At 46.4% G+C, this 17144-nt stretch overlaps 1 protein-coding gene across 1 annotated transcript; it reads right to left on the bottom strand.

Annotated features, from left to right (window-relative positions):
- Window positions 1-10978: 10978 nt before the first annotated feature.
- Window positions 10979-16150, bottom strand: LOC143363629 (uncharacterized). The gene has a single exon (XM_076804193.1). The coding sequence runs from the start codon at window positions 16148-16150 to the stop codon at window positions 10979-10981; it is 5172 nt and encodes a 1723-aa protein (XP_076660308.1).
- Window positions 16151-17144: the final 994 nt, after the last annotated feature.

The following is a 17144-nucleotide window of genomic DNA, read 5'->3' as shown; positions in this document are numbered from 1 at the left end:
AATGAACGGCGACGACGCCCGACGAGGACCGACGAGCGCCGAACGTCGAAGACCCAGCGACTGCCAAACGGCATACAATGTAAGCGGATGGAGAATGGTGCATTATTGGCAATTTATGCTTTTATGTTTTTCATCAGAACAATATTGTTAATACGAATGAGTTGTAGAGCTTATCTCGATCAAAATGAGTCCAAACACGACATCATTTGGACTGTCTTTGTAATTTTTATCGTAACATTACGTATCAGTGAAACTTGTTCGATTACTCTCGAATTTGACCTCATTTTCATCAGGAAAATCCCCTCCATTCGCTCGTCACAATTTTATGAGGATATATTGAAAAATCTAAAAATATAAACTTTCATTCGTGCGCGATTCTCCATCCGCTTACATTGTATGCCGTTTGGCAGTCGCCGGGTCGTTGAATCTCGGCGCTCGCCGAGTTATTCGAAGATTTATTCGAAGCCTTCAAATAAAAGATACAGATAAAAAATGAAAAAATTATTCGAAGTTCGAATAAATCCGCTTCCAATAAAAAAAAGTAGCTTTATTCGTCGGATAAATTCTCGTCGAATAAAATTATTTATTCGATACTCCCGCGACACGCGCTAGAACACTGACAAACAGCGTCTGTTGTCGAGGCTCGCGCGGGCGAAAACCCTCAAGCGTGATTCGCGGAAAACAGGCTCGATCCTTCTGGAATGTTCTCGAAGCAAAACCGGAAACATCTGTGCGTGACGAACTTCCCGAAGGATCGAGGTAATAAAACCGAGAGAGAACCGTTACTCTTTCTCTTTCTGAAGACCCCAGTCAGCTGTGCGTTACGTAACAAGAGACAAAGGCTATAGCCGGTTTTGGGGGTCAAATCTGCCCTGGAAGGGATTTTATTCCAATTTGCGCCATTCGATAGCCTACCAAAAAAGATACCTTTCAACCAAGTTTTAGCCCTATAGCTCATCTGTAAGGGTAGTTATAGAGGAAAAACGAAAATCCAGTTTTTTGCCCATTTTCCCCATTTAATGACAATTTAAAATTCTGAAAAAAATCTGACACATTTCTGACACCAAACCGCATACTTTGAATCGTTTTCAGATTTTTCCGTTGCAAACTTTGGCTGTAAAAATCGAAAAACACGAAAAAAATCGAAAAAATGCAGATTTCATATGGAAATCGAAGAGACACTAGAACAGAATTAATTTAGCAATGAGATATTGTCCTAAGTATTATGCTCAATTTTTTTCAAATTCCTGCGATTGGTGCGTCATAGTAGGAAAAAATAAAAACCACTTTTTTCGGCGTTTTTTCCGTGAAAAACTAAGTTATAATTATCGTAAAAATATATTATGTAATATTAAACATCCCTAAGTTCAGAGAAACATCGTCCAGACTTTAAAAATTGCGTAATACAAAAAACGACAATTATACTACGCAGGATATATCCCAATATTTCGAAGGTATTTTCAACGGCGCCGGTTGGTGCAGTAGCTATGGTCTCCGACTGCGGAACCGCTGAAGACTTTTTGGACCAGGTTCCAATCCCGCCCCGGTCCAATTTTTTTTTCTTTAATCAGATGTTTTTTCGATTTCTAACCGTATGATTGTTGTTACGCTGTTGTAAAAACATTTTTTAACTATGTTTAAACTATTTTTTAATAATTTTCCGGAAAAATATTTTTGGAGTACTTTCGGCCTTTAGTCATCTACGGACTTATCTACTTAACATTTTTTTACATGGAATAAGTGCATCGACTTGTCTATTAAATCTTTTATCTTTAGTCGGTACATTACTTATTGTTAATAATAAATCTAGTGTTATATTGGGATCGGGAGGTATTGTTGTATCTGTTTCTGTCAAGTAAAAATATTATTAGGGATATTATGAAAACGAGGTTTATGCTTCGGACAACTATAACCATTGTTGTCTGGAAAAATTCCTGATGAAGGACATTTTCGATTCAGGACTTTGGGCATTTAACTGAAACAATTGAGCCGTGGACATTGCTTTATTGAGGTGTTCCAATAGTCTTTGCTGTTTTTTATTATATCTTTTACAAGCAACGGGCAGCTGTCGCAGAAAAACGCCGTTTAAAAACATATCTTCCACTGATATTTTTGATTTTCCTGAAATGACAGAAGACGATTTGAAGATACTTTTCACGGGATCATACCAATTATCTCAAGCTGTTTCGTATTTGGCCGAGATAATGGATGAACACGATCATAAAATTAATGTCCGTTATTTAATAGAAAATAATAATATTGTAAAATTCGAAGCAAAATCGCGACATATCAACCGCAAAACGTACAAATGCTACATAGATTATATACCAAACTCAACTGGTCATTCCGGTATAAAACGGTATTATTGTGAATGTGCCAATGGTAATCGCACTATTGGATGTTGCTCACATGTAGCTGCTATCATTTATTATTTATCTTATGCTCGATACGACACAGACATAGTTCGGGTAGCAGAGTTGCTCACCAGAATTTTCAATAACGACCAAATAACACCGACAATTGACGAAGATAGCGACGAAGACAGAAAACGCCATACATGATTCCACTGCACACCAATCCACCTATAATTATTACAGATAAGTATTCCTAATAATACTTCATGTATATATTTTCTGTCACAAAAATAATCAATCCCTTATTCCATGTAAAAAAATGTTAAGTAGATAAGTCCGTAGATGACTAAAGGCCGAAAGTACTCCAAAAATATTTTTCCGGAAAATTATTAAAAAATAGTTTAAACATAGTTAAAAAATGTTTTTACAACAGCGTAACAACAATCATACGGTTAGAAATCGAAAAAACATCTGATTAAAGAAAAAAAAATTGGACCGGGGCGGGATTGGAACCTGGTCCAAAAAGTCTTCAGCGGTTCCGCAGTCGGAGACCATAGCTACTGCACCAACCGGCGCCGTTGAAAATACCTTCGAAATATTGGGATATATCCTGCGTAGTATAATTGTCGTTTTTTGTATTACGCAATTTTTAAAGTCTGGACGATGTTTCTCTGAACTTAGGGATGTTTAATATTACATAATATATTTTTACGATAATTATAACTTAGTTTTTCACGGAAAAAACGCCGAAAAAAGTGGTTTTTATTTTTTCCTACTATGACGCACCAATCGCAGGAATTTGAAAAAAATTGAGCATAATACTTAGGACAATATCTCATTGCTAAATTAATTCTGTTCTAGTGTCTCTTCGATTTCCATATGAAATCTGCATTTTTTCGATTTTTTTCGTGTTTTTCGATTTTTACAGCCAAAGTTTGCAACGGAAAAATCTGAAAACGATTCAAAGTATGCGGTTTGGTGTCAGAAATGTGTCAGATTTTTTTCAGAATTTTAAATTGTCATTAAATGGGGAAAATGGGCCAAAAACTGGATTTTCGTTTTTCCTCTATAACTATCCTTACAGATGAGCTATAGGGCTAAAACTTGGTTGAAAGGTATCTTTTTTGGTAGGCTATCGAATGGCGCAAATTGGAATAAAATCCCTTCCAGGGCAGATTTGACCCCCAAAACCGGCTATAGCCTTTCGAGATCGTTTGCTTATCATTCATTTATTATATTTCTTCAACCGTTGTCTGACACACTGAAACTTTACAGTGAGAAAATACAGTTAATTTATTGCAAATCTGCCTTCCATTCAATTCATTCATACAGTCCGCTTTCTCCACTTTCACTCAGCATACTTTCATACCATTCCAGATACACACTCATCCACAATCCTTTAATTTTCCTCGCGAGTTTAGTTGCATTCTTCATAGTTTCTCGCGAATCTTTCCAAGCAGGGAAAGATACGAAACATCTTTTATTCGAATCGTTATCTAAATAATGCCCAACTCGAAAGAATGTTTGTAACGTTTACAACATCGCCGGTTGGTACAGCGGTTAGGGCGTCGGACTACGGAGCGGATACACTGGGGTTCGAATCCCGTCGGTGGGAAAGTTTTTTTTCCATACGTACGTCATCTTTATTTTTTCAATTTCTTATATGGTTTATTCATGTGATTTTAATTACATTTTTTTAATGTTTTAAAAATATTGAGGTTTCAACGATTTTTCTTTTTCAATGTTGCATTTATTCATAAGCAGAAACTAATACAGTGGCAAATATATGGGAAAAGCGTGTTTTTTTACAAAGTGTGTGTGTGTGTGGAGGAGGGGGCGCATATTTGGGGCGCGTGAGTTGGGATTATGTTTTACTTCCGCGGTGCGGCGTCGATGGGTGGCGAAGGAGCGTCCTCCTCGTGGTGGACAACGTAAAGATAGAGCTTGGTCGTACTCGCTTGGCTGTTGCTTTTCTTTGTTGTTGTTGTTACGGATGTGAGGGAGGTTTGAGGACAGTCTCCTTCCTTCAGTCCACATGATTCGTTGCTAGAAGTGACACAAAAACAAAATAGACAAAATGCGAAAAAAATTGGAATTTACTCGATAATGTAAAATGTAAAATTGCATTGCTCTGCTTACATTGGTGATGCTCCGTCCATTTTCGCCTTAGAATCTGCATGGTGTAGGACAACTCTCGGCCAGTATCGTCCATCATCGTGTCGACGAACAAACAGCCCACATGGTTCGAGAAACATGAAAATAAACAAAATTTGACAAAAATTATTTAGTATTTATACTTCTTGAGAATATAAAATCTAAAATTTCATTGCCGTACTTACATTGGTGGCTGATGCCCCATCCATTGTTGTCTCGGAATATTTTTTATATTTTTCATTATATTCAATCGCTGATATACATCAGCGATCCTGCACACTTATCTGCATGTGTGCAGCCAACGTCGGACAGCAATTTCCCTTTTCCAACTGATCGAGTCAGTGGCGTTGCACCAGTAGGTGCAACCCGACGTGGAATAATACTTTTATTTATTTCACTTTCTTTTCTCTTTTCTAATTGTTTGTACTTTCTCTGGCTTCGAGAATATATTGAGGTTCCCGAATGGGCATGCCTCTTGTATGTCTGCTGTCGACTATTTCCGGCAGCATACAATCGATATAAAAACGCGATAATTTTGGCTCCATGTTACGTTGCCAAAATTCGTCGTCTCGCTCAACTTTAATTGTCTTGATTCCTTTTTTCGTCCACAGGCAAAACGGGCAGTATTTCTACCAGTTGCGTGTAGCTGCCCTTGTACTTGGTAGAAGTACTCGTGGGTTTTACTCAATGCAGTACCTGCACTGTCTGTAAATATTTTCTTGACAGCTGGCACTGTGCTTATTGCCTCTTCTGGTGTTAAATTCTCTGCGGTTTCTGGGCATTTTATTTCCACAATACCGTCGTCATCTATTACACCGTCTGGCGATGCTCCCAAATAGGGAATCGATGGATCGATGAAAAGGCCACATCGTCGAAATTGAATGTTTTCTTCTCTCGCTAATTCTTCACGAGCAACATCTTCATTCTCCCTTCCATATTCTAGAGCGGGAACGGTTAACAGGCGTGGGTACAGCAACGTCTTCACCAGCTTCGAACACAACGTGGTTTTTTTCCGGTGGCACACGGCGCGGAAGTGGGACGCAGTCAAAAGCTTCGAACTGTACGTCATCCAATTTGTGTTTGCGCTCTGTCCAATAGTATCCTGCTCGATGTTTCCTCGGTCCTTCTGCCAATTGTTTAGCATTTCCATATGCTTTTCTGTCTGCAGATCAAACATGCATTTGTCCATGTCTTCTTTCTGCGCGTTTGGTCCATAATCCGAATCTTGGACTGCGCGGAACTGCTTCTTCGTGCTCTTCGTGGTCCTCTTCTTTTCGGCATTTTCTGAGACTTTCTTTTTACGTCGTTCTTCCATATTTTTCAAAACTTGTGGCGACTCTTTTCCCATAGCTTTGCATAAGCGAGACAATGCTTCGCCTGTATTGTATTGTACCACAGCGGCACATCGTGCGAAGTACGATCCTCTTTGGCCGAAATGTAATCTCTTTCCGCCAATATGTTTTGCAATGACGTCGCCTCTTTCAATGGCTAGCCTCTTCTCCTCTTCAGCCGCTGTCATCATCTCCTCTTCCGCAGCAGCGCCGAATCCGTTGACGATGGAATCGTGATATTTGCGGTACTGCCTCTTCGACATGTACGGAACGTTTATGGCTGCGAGAAATTCTTCCATTTTCCCGTATCCGCCTCCGGTTGTCATTGTTCCGGCGACCGCGCTTCGGTTGATGTCCATGGTCTCAGCATCTCCAGGCTGACTATGGACTTCGGTTGTGTAATTGCACATCTTGCATCCTATGACCAGTGTGGTCTTCAAACCGAATCTCTTGAGATTTTTTATTTCCAAATGTCTGGTCGAACACTCGAATGTTCCCGAATGTTCGCCTATCAGCTTCATTTGCTGAAACGCGTGGTGCATGTCCACGATGCTCAAACCGTCGGAGAGGCACAATATTTCCTCGACTGTCGTTTCTGTTTCCACGACAAGCTTCCCATTTTCGCCGGTTTTTTCCGCCTCTTCTATTCTTCTCTTTTCATCCCGAAGTCTCTTCTGTAGAACTTCTCGCACAATTCTGTCCTCGGCCTCTTGTACTTGTTCTTCGGCTCCTTGTTGTTTTTCTTCGGCTTCGTCTGCCATTTCTTCATGTTCTGGCATTTGTTCATCCTCTTCCATTTCTTCAGCGTGTTCCGTGATACTGTGGGGAGGGTCGCAAAACATTTACTGTGCTAATCCAATCGTTGACGGCACTACATTGTCTGCTGCCCCTGTATCTTCATGTACGAGGAGAGGACGTGAAGTTTCCTCCTGCGCAAGCTCCGCCAACCGCTGCAGTCTGAAAACATAATAGAAAAAAATCTACTGTTTTGAATGTGTAGGAGATTATTATTCCACCACATCTACAGAGATTTGAATACTGTGACGTTGTAAATTTTGCATTGCCACTTTATCGCTCAGAGCAACGGAGCGAAGGGACCGGACTGCCCAAAACAACGCTATCGCGAATAGAACGACGCACAGTGGGCCAAAAGCGCCAAAACGTGGCCAAAATGCAAAAAATGAATTTCACGTTAGGGGTATGACTCTTGCCGTATTGGATACTCAGGTAATGACTGTATAAGAAGCCGAAGGTAAAAAGATCTTACTACCTATTAGAGCTGTGCGAGTACCCGAAAATGAGAGCCGAGCTTACAAGGGAACATATTCAGATGCGAAAATCCGATTTTGATGAAACTTATGGGAGCTTATAGTTCTTTGAAAAATATTTGACACGTGTTTTTTTATCGGCAGTCATCCACTTTGAAGGGGTGAAAACAGCCCTCAAAGTTGGGGGTCAAAACCATATTTTTTGAGATATCTCGGAAACCAGAGGTCGAAAAAAATTTGAATTTTTTTTAAATTGTGTGTTTTTCAATGGGAAATGTAGTCGCGCAAGAAAATTTTAACAAAAGCTTTTTGTTTAAACAATATATTAAAAATTTGATTTTTCTTGCAGTTTCTCTTATCTATTGTTAGTTCATTTTAATGTAAACTTGGGTGTGTGATCTTTGATCCAAAATAGGGGATACATGTTTCAGGATTTTCTTTTTTTTATCATTTAACAATAATTATGCATAATGGAAGATAGTCTTGCACCTGGCGTGCGTAGGAAGGAATTCTGGCTTGTTTCATCGAAATATAAGCATTTAGTATAAAAGTGTATAGTATTTTAAACAATACCACTGGGTTATGTGTCGTTTATTGTTTTATTAGTAGCTAAAGAAGGTGGCGCATGTAGCAGCGTGACGCGGTGCTAATTATCGCGGCGGAGTAAGGGTACCGACTTTTATAGCCAATTCGCCTGTGAATTTCTGCAGTCGTTGGGCCTTCGGTCCAACAATCAGCAAAAGTAAAATTAATATAATTAATTAATTAATTCCCGACTCGACTCGACCCGAGCTCGGCTCGCATATGCGAGCTTGGCTGCAAGCCTACTACCTATACCTGCTAAATGGTGTGAGTACAAATATCCCATACAGTCGTCTCGCAGTTTTCGTGCAGTGAACTACGTCGTGAAAAAAAAGGTGTCAAGCTTACAATTTTACGGAAATTGAATTTTTTTGTGCGTGTACGATGGATGCTGCTCCTGGAAGTAACTGCTATACATAATAATAACATTGGATTTATATTAATTAATGTTTGGAATGTATGAAGTGAATGATAAAATTTAGTGCACAGATTTTACAAATGTATACTAGAAGTTGTATATTCCACAATATTCCACGGAGATTCTTGTCGAGTCTTGTAGTAGATACTATTATTCAACATTATTTTGAAAAAGTAGCTGCTCAAAACTGCCCCTTTCGTAATGCGATCCATTTTTGTGACGCAGAGGTAGACATGGTACTACTTACAAGCATGTTTTCTCGATAAATTTAGAAGTTATTAGGAATGGGTATTTAAATAATCGACTTCACTGGAGAATTCTTTCTATAACTGTTTTATTAAACAGCGCGGAAGGACGATGTAACCAGTTCGGCTAACGGACTCGAAGTGAAGAAAAGAAAAAGCAGGGGCGAAAGAGAAATCTTTCGTCCACTTGAAATAAGGGAAAAACCCAGGCCTGCATCGTTTATTGCCCTGGCCCTCGGGTACGACAAATACCAGGCCTATGGGCCCGATGACATCTGGTCTGTTATTCTAAGGAAGAGAAAGCTACAGTGTTTCTCATGGACAACGTAATTTATTTTTGCTCTTTTGGCAGTTGCATTATTATTGCTAATAATCCAACAGAAGTTATAATAAAATTTGTATAAGCATTGTATGGTTCCACTTATAGAATTTTCTGTACAACGATTTTTTATTGTTTAACACGTTCCCGCCGGCGGTCTTATTTGTAGTCCTCGGCATCTGACGGCTCTAAACATGCCGCCCAATGGGACAATTGTGCCCATAATTATGAAAGTAGTCTAAGTCAATTTTTAAAAAATTTTGGATATTACGTTTTGTGAAGGTTTTGAAACATTTATTAATAAATTATCAATACTTTCATTTTTTTTTTAAATATTGACTTAGACCACTTTCATAATTATGGGCACAATTGTGTATGTACCATCAATGGTACAAGCCGTCCCATGGGACAGCCCTCTATGTACCAGTGATGGTACATGCCGGCGGGAACATGTTAAAAAAATTTTATTTTTGTTTATTGTAATTTTGACATCAGATTTATAATCAGCGACCCGAGAAACCTATGAGTATTATAGGTCCACTGTGCGTCGCGTAGCGTACCGCGAATTTTCCTGCGAAACTGCGCCACGACAGTCTTACCGTAATCGCGCCGACCACCAGCGTGCCGCGAAACTCTCGCTCCTGCGAGAATGAATTCCCGTGCCGATTTACCGCACCCACGCGGATTATTTTATCAATCGACAACCACGCGCTGCGAACACTTCACCCTTTCGCCAAAATTGTATAAAGAGCGCGGGCTCTCGGGTACGGCCACGTGGCCGCGAAATTGTAACACCTTGACGCCAATAAATGTAGTAGAGCCCATTTCGTTTTCCGATCTTTTCAATCTGCGCGATCCGCCCTGCCGTGATGGCTGTCTTCGCTATTTCCGTGTCCGAACCCCCGACCCCTTTCGCGCCTCTCGTTCTTCTCGCGGTTTTTGAAGGTTCGACTCTCGCCCTCAGCCTTGGCCGAGGGCGAACTTCTTCCGTGTTTCGCGTGGCACCCTTCCGGTGCCTGGCGCCCGAACAGAAGGCTCTTTTTCGGCTTAAGAAAATCTTCGAGAACACGTTAGTACCGGGAGGACCGCGTATTCGCGGCCGTATACGGCCCGGCCTCAGTGCCCAGAAATTCCCGGAGTTGGCCCCGTTCCCGTCTCACTACGCGGCGAAAAGGCCCAACGTTACAATACGTAATTGAACTATACTGAATTATAATTAAAGTATACCTCTTCAGCTGAGCTCTCCTTCTGCTATAGCGTCTCGCAGAAGTTCGAAGTCTCTTGATTCCTGTGGCTCCTTTGGCCGAACGCTTCTTCTCCATTCGTCCCGTATCCACCAACGAAATGGTTGGCTTCATTTTCAATACACAATACACTTTCACAATACTCTTTCACAATACACTTTCACAATACACTTTCACAATACACTTTCACAATACACTTTCCCAATACCGACCGATTGGTCAATTCGATTGGTCAATAGTAGATATTCTTATGACGCAGGAACGAACGCGAATCTACGAACTAACGCGTTTCTGGTTGTTTGGGATCGGAAGGCGAACACTAAAGAGCCGCGGTTTACTGACACAACGACTTTATTTCACCGTGAGGATCGTCGAACTATAACCGATTACTTTGTACAGTTTGTAAACACAAATAAACACGTTTGAACAGTTAGCTTGAAGTGGATATCTCCCGTCTATTTCGGGAGCCGTAGATAGCTCTTGTAGCACGAAACCGGTCAAAAAGACGCGAAGCGTTCACGCGAGCAAGAGGTCGAGATCAAGATCGATTGCGAGATAGTTTGATAGAGCGTTAGAAACGAACTGGACGAGCGAGCGAGCCGGCGAAACGATGATAATCGATCGTAACCCGTCTCGTCGGCGCGGGCCAATTAGAGAGCGATCTAATAATCGATTCCTGATCTCGCTTCTCTCCGCGATCCAGCCAATTGCGGGGCGCCGATCCGCGTCGGCGCGGAAACGCTGCCGACACATTCAGCCAATCTCAAACATTTCCGCCCGCCTCGTCAGCCAATGACGAAATTAAACCGCTGTGTGGAGGTGGTGGGGAGATGCGAAACAGATGAATGGCTCGGCTGAATGGGTCAGCAACGTGTTGCGTAGTTTCTACAACAGAAAGAAGTGCGTAGTAATTTACGAAGTTACAAGTGACGAGTGAACGCGAAGATGGTGCCGAGTGATGCAGTGATGATTTACAGAGTGAGCTATGTACCAGGTGAGTGAGACGACTTCATGATGGGATGAGGTGAATCGACCACGAAATGAAAGAGTTACATGGTTTTAGTTACGCCGAGAGTCCAGCCTCGAGGTTGTTCCCGTGGCCAGTCTCATCGATTTCCGGAGCCAGGAGCGGGATGAGCTTGTGCACCGGTCGCAGCAGTTGTGAAGTGGAGGTGCGTAACGTGACCACGCGAGTCGAGCCATCTGGCCCCGGGTGTACGTGGACGACGCGCGCTAGTGGCCATTGTGTGGGTGGCAGTATTTCGTTTTTTACTAGGCAGAGGGACCCGGCCTTGACCCATGCTTGATCTCGTCGCCACTTGCCCCTTGGTTGCAGTGAATTCAGATACTCCCGGGACCAGCGCCTCCAAAAGTGCTGCTGCATCTGCTGCACCAACTGCCACCGAGATAACCGTGAGACTGACAATTCCTCGAGGCTGGGCTCTGGAATAGCGAGGAGCGGTTCCCCGACCAGGAAATGTCCCGGAGTTAGAGCTGCTGGATCCTCAGGGTCATCGGACAGCGGTAGTATTGGCCTAGAATTTAAACAGGCTTCGATACCAGTCAGGAGCGTGGCAAGCTCCTCGAAGGAAAGCCGCTGTTCGCCGATGAGCCTCCGCAGGTGGTGCTTGACCGATTTGACGGCCGCTTCCCAGATGCCCCCAAAGTGTGGAGCGGAAGGGGGATTGAATTTCCAGGTGATGCCCTCCCTGGAAGCTGCAGCGAATGGGCCACCTCCCTGTGCCACGGATTGCTTTAGTAGCGTTCGGAGCTCGTGGTTGGCTCCGATGAAATTTCGACCACAGTCGCTGTGAAGTTCTGCGCATCGGCCTCGCCGAGAGATAAACCTCCGCAGTGCTGCCAAGAAGGTTTCGGTGGACCCATCCGAGACAGCCTCCAGTTGGACAGCCCTGGTGGCCAGACAGATAAATACCGCGATGTATCCCTTCGAGGTCAGCTTGCCACGACCCCGACTGGTTCGCACGTGTATGGGTCCTGCGTAGTCGATGCCTGATCTGAAAAAGGGACGACTAGGCGTTATTCGAGATAATGGAAGGTTTCCCATTTTTGGTGGGGCTGTTTGGCCTTTCCAGCGTATACAGGTGGTGCACCGATGGATGCAGGCCTTAACTAAGTGGCGACCCTTGAGGATCCAGCACTCCTGGCGTAGCGTAGCCAGTGTGAGCTGTGTTTCTCCATGCAAGCATCGTTTGTGGGCAGCATCGACCCACAACCTAGCTAAGGAGGATTCGTCAGGAAGGATCGCGGGATGAGTCCGGTCGTATGGGAGGTTCGCGGCCTGTATCCGCCCTCCCACGCGCAGCACCCCGTCTTTGTCCAGGATTGGACACAGCTTGGCTAGCCGGCTTCTGGCGGCTAGCGGTCGACCCTTCCGAAGGTTGGCGATGTCCTCCGCGAACGCTGCGGCCTGTTCCAGCCGTAGAAGGGTGAGTTTGCTTGTCCGAATCTCGGCTGCCGTGATGAGTGACTCTCCTTGTCGATTTCCAGGAACCCATCGGCGGCACCAGGCCAGGACCCGGAGCAGTCGATTCAAACTTGAGAAGCGTTCGACTAGTTCCGAGGAACTGCTCTTCTCCCGGCTGGTGACGTGCAGAACCTGGTGCTCCTCTACTTCGTGCGTTGCCTCTGACCTGGTTTCCTCTGGAAGTGGACCGGGTGAGGCGAGCCACTCGGGTCCTCGCCACCACAGCGAGAACTTCGGTAGTTCCGCCGGAGATAACCCTCGGGAGGCACAGTCCGCCGGATTCTCCGCGCTCCGGATGTGGTGCCACTTCGCCGCTGGAAGCATCCTCTGGATCTCGGCGACCCTGTTGGCCACGTAAGTGGGCCAGCGTGTGGGATGTCCTCGGATCCAGCTGAGAGCCACCGCGGAATCCGACCACAGATGTACGTCGACGGACGGCCAGTCCAGCACCCGGACGACGTGTTCGACGAGTCTGGTCAGCAGGAAAGCGGCGCAGAGTTCCAGTCTTGGCAGCGAGACCCTTTTCAGAGGAGCCACCTTAGACTTGGCGACGATGAGCGACACCGTCGCCACTCCCTCCGGGTTGACGCTGCGGGAGTAGACCACCGCAGCATAGGCGCGCTCGGAGGCATCAGCGAACCCATGGAGTTCGGGAGGCGAACTGCAGGAGCTGGTTCCGAGCCATCGTGGTACCTGGAGATGCTGCAGCTCCGGGATTCCATTCTGGAACTGTCGCCACAGCTTTTCCTCCTTCTCCGGTAGTGGCGTGTCCCAATCGACCTTCAGTAGCCACAGGGACTGGATCAGCACCTTGGCTACGATCGTGACTGGCGCCAGCCAGCCGAGTGGGTCGAACAGCTGCGCTGTCCCGCTGAGTACTGCACGCTTGGTGAATCCCGAGCTCGGTAGAGACTTCACAGCGGAGACCTGGAAACAATCAGATGAGGGCAACCACTTGATACCTAGGACGCTGTGGAGCGTGGGAGAGTCCCACTCGACGATGCCCTTCCTCTCGTCGCGGGACAGTCCTTCAAGTAGACCCGGCGCGTTGGCAGCCCACTTGCGCAGAGGAAAACCGCCCGCCATGAGGAGCTCCCGTAGTTCCCTTTGTTTGGCTTTAGCCTCTGAGGGTGTGTCCGCTCCAGTGAGGACGTCGTCCATGTAGACCTCCTCGAGTAAGATGCCAGATCCCAAGGGGAAACGCTGTGCCTCCACCTTAGCCAGTTGGTGCAAGCATCGGATCGCCAGATATGGAGCACTGGTGAGTCCGTACGTGACCGTGTTGAGGTCGTAGTCAACGACGCTGCTTTTCCCTGCAGGCCTCCACAGGATCCTCTGCCATTTCCGGTCGTCAGGATGGACGATGATCTGTCGGTACATCTTCTCTATGTCCGCTGTGAATACGAGAGCGTACCGCCGCCAGCGTAGAAGGATGTCCGCGAGATTCGGCAGCAAGTTAGGTCCCCGAAGCAGAAACTCATTCAGAGACTTCCCGTTGGAGGATGCCTTCGAGCCGTTGAAGACAACCCTGAGTTTCGTCGTGGTGCTCGATTCCCGCATTACTCCATGGTGCGGGAGATAATACCCTGCGCGGGAAATTGGATGCGTTGTCGCGGCCATATGCCCCAGAGCTTCGTAGGTTGCCAGAAATTCACCGTAAGCTTGGCGGAATTCGGCAGAACGCTGGAATCTGGAGCTCAGCGAGTCCAGTGTACGCAGGGCGATGAGGCGAGAGTCTCCTAGTTCTGGTGTCCTTGCAAACGGCAGACGCACCATGAACCGTCCGTCAGGAAGCCGTTGGTGAGTGTCTAGGAAGTGCTTTTCTGCCTTCCTGTCGTCAGCGGTGGCTGGAATCGAAGTTTCGACTTCCTCCTGCTCCCAGAACCTGGTGAGAAACTCTATTAATTCGCGGTCTATATTGCAGTGATGGACCGGAACCTCCGCCCTGCTCGATGACCCATCGGCATTTCCCGAGTCGATGCCTCCGGTGAGGATCCAACCCAGAGCCGTTTCCTGCGCTACAGGAGTGTGTGGCGGCCCCCGTCTGACCCCCTCTCGAAGGATGATGTTGTAGGAGTCCGCTCCTATCGGGATGTCGACTGGATCGGCTAGGTGGTACCCCGGATCGGCGAGCTCCAGTCCTCGGATATGCGGCCAATCGACTCGAGCAGGTAAGTTGTACGGCCGGTATCGCGAGAGCTCAGGCAGGATATAGACAGGGATCTGGAAGCGGAGTTCTCCTCTGCCAGGAGGAGATATGACCAGCGTGGTTTTTCCTCGTGTGAACTTTGCCCTTGCACCGCCGACGCCGAGAAGCGGAACTCGAGCTTGGCTCCGCTTGACACCGAGCCGCTGCGCGAGCGCTTCCGTGATGAGGGAGACTTCACTGCCAGGGTCAATAAGAGAACGAGCTGAGCAGCCCTGTCCCCGTGGGCCTGAAACTGCTACGCGCGCTGTACTGAGGAGAACTGAGAAGGAGGAGCGACTCACGTGCATGGAGACGTGCTGCACGAAGGCTTCCGGAGACTTCGTTGACTTGGTGGATGGTGCGGCCTCGTGGATAGTCGTGTGGTGCTTTCCTTCGCACTTTTGGCATCGCTTGGAAGACGTGCACTCACTCGCAGGATGCTTCCCGAGACAGTTAAAACACAGGTTCAGTGTCTTGGCTGTTTCCTTCCGCTCGGCAGCAGTCTTCGCCTGGTACCGGCCACAATACAGGACAAAATGATTGCCCTGGCACAATGCACAGACCTTCGCGGACGAACTCGCCTTGGACACCGTATGCACCTTCGCAGACTTCACGTTGACTTTCCTCCCGTCGGACGCTTCGTCCGTCTGAGGTTCGAGCGCTTCACATGTTTGTATGCGTCCTTCCATAAAGGTCCTCAGCTGTTCCAGCGTAGGATGGTCCTTGGAGTGCTTAAGAGAATCCTCCCATTCCCGACGCGATTGCCGATCCCATCGCTCGACTGTCAATTCAACGATCCAGTCGACTGCATTAGTGACAGGCCGCCCAAGATTCTCAAGCGCGTCAATGGCGTCGAACGTTTCATTAAAGAGACGTTTCATCTCAGCGGCCGACTCCTTGCGCAGCGGAGCTACGGAAGATAGAGCTCTTATTTGCGCCTGAACGAGAAGCCGGGGATTGTTGAAGCGATCCTCCAACTTGTTCCACGCGATGTTGAAATTGTCATTCGTCGTTCGAATGTTCTTCAGAAGCGCCATGGCTTCGCCCTTCATGCATGTTTTCAAGTAATGCAGGCACTCCACCGGAGACAACGAAGAGTCGTTGATTATAAGAGAGGTAAACAAGTCGCGGAAGGACGGCCAGTCCTTGTAGTGACCCTCGAAAGTGGGGAGAGCCATCTTTGGCAACACTGCGCGTGACCTCTGGAACGTCGCCTCGCCGGGCGTTACGTTCGAATCAGAGGGCACCTTAACGGCTGCCGCCGTTTCAAATTCGGCGATCATGTCGAGGAGAACTCCAGCTTGCTCCAAATATGTCGTATGTACATCGCTGAATTCGTCTTCCGCGATGTAAGCGCTATCCCTCAACTTGGCGTCGTTCCTAGCCGCTTTTCTTATTTTTAGATCCCCCTGGGAGAAGTCAGCCCAGAATTCTTGGATCGAAGAGTGAGCCGCCCGAAGCATTCCCAGAGTAATGTTCGCCTTACCCTTCTTCTTAAGGTTGATCGCGACGCGGGAGATTCGCTGCGCGAGCGTACGTTGTTCGTCGACAAGGTCAACCATTGTCTCCTTCACGAATTCAACCGAAATCTTTAACGATGTATTTGACGTTTGCTTTTAGTGGACTGTATACTGGATCCGGCTCGAAGGACCAAATGTTTGGGATCGGAAGGCGAACACTAAGGAGCCGCGGTTTACTGACACAACGACTTTATTTCACCGTGAGGATCGTCGAACTATAACCGATTACTTTGTACAGTTTGTAAACACAAATAAACACGTTTGAACAGTTAGCTTGAAGTGGATATCTCCCGTCTATTTCGGGAGCCGTAGATAGCTCTTGTAGCACGAAACCGGTCAAAAAGACGCGAAGCGTTCACGCGAGCAAGAGGTCGAGATCAAGATCGATTGCGAGATAGTTTGATAGAGCGTTAGAAACGAACTGGACGAGCGAGCGAGCCGGCGAAACGATGATAATCGATCGTAACCCGTCTCGTCGGCGCGGGCCAATTAGAGAGCGATCTAATAATCGATTCCTGATCTCGCTTCTCTCCGCGATCCAGCCAATTGCGGGGCGCCGATCCGCGTCGGCGCGGAAACGCTGCCGACACATTCAGCCAATCTCAAACACTGGTCATGAGTAAACTGAAGAACGACGACACCAATGTTGGCAGATTTCTCGCCAGCATCCACCCCCACCACCGCAAAATATGGCAGCTAAAGGCTCGTACAGACCTGAACATTTCACAGTGCAACATTGCACTGTGTGTGTAATTGTTTTTATTGTGTGTGTGTGCGCCTGTGTATGTATGTATGGAAGAATCTAGAAGAAATAATTGAGAATAGTATGAGAGAGAGATAGAATGAGTGAGGAGTGGGAAGAACGGAAAAAAGAAAATCGAGGAAACATCGTTCGTGGGTTTTCCGGGAGATTGAATGTGACCACGCAAGACAGTGCACGTGCATCATGGAGATTGAAAAGCAAGCGGAAGAAGCGGTCGTGGTACAGCCTGAGACGGCGGCGGCGGCGGTGGCGGTGGCCTCCAAGGCCGTCGTC

This window comes from Halictus rubicundus, unplaced genomic scaffold (assembly GCF_050948215.1).
Source record: "Halictus rubicundus isolate RS-2024b unplaced genomic scaffold, iyHalRubi1_principal scaffold0081, whole genome shotgun sequence".
NCBI lineage: Eukaryota > Metazoa > Arthropoda > Insecta > Hymenoptera > Halictidae > Halictus > Halictus rubicundus.
Note: the sequence above shows the minus strand (reverse complement) of the source record. Positions and strands in the feature narration are given on the sequence as shown.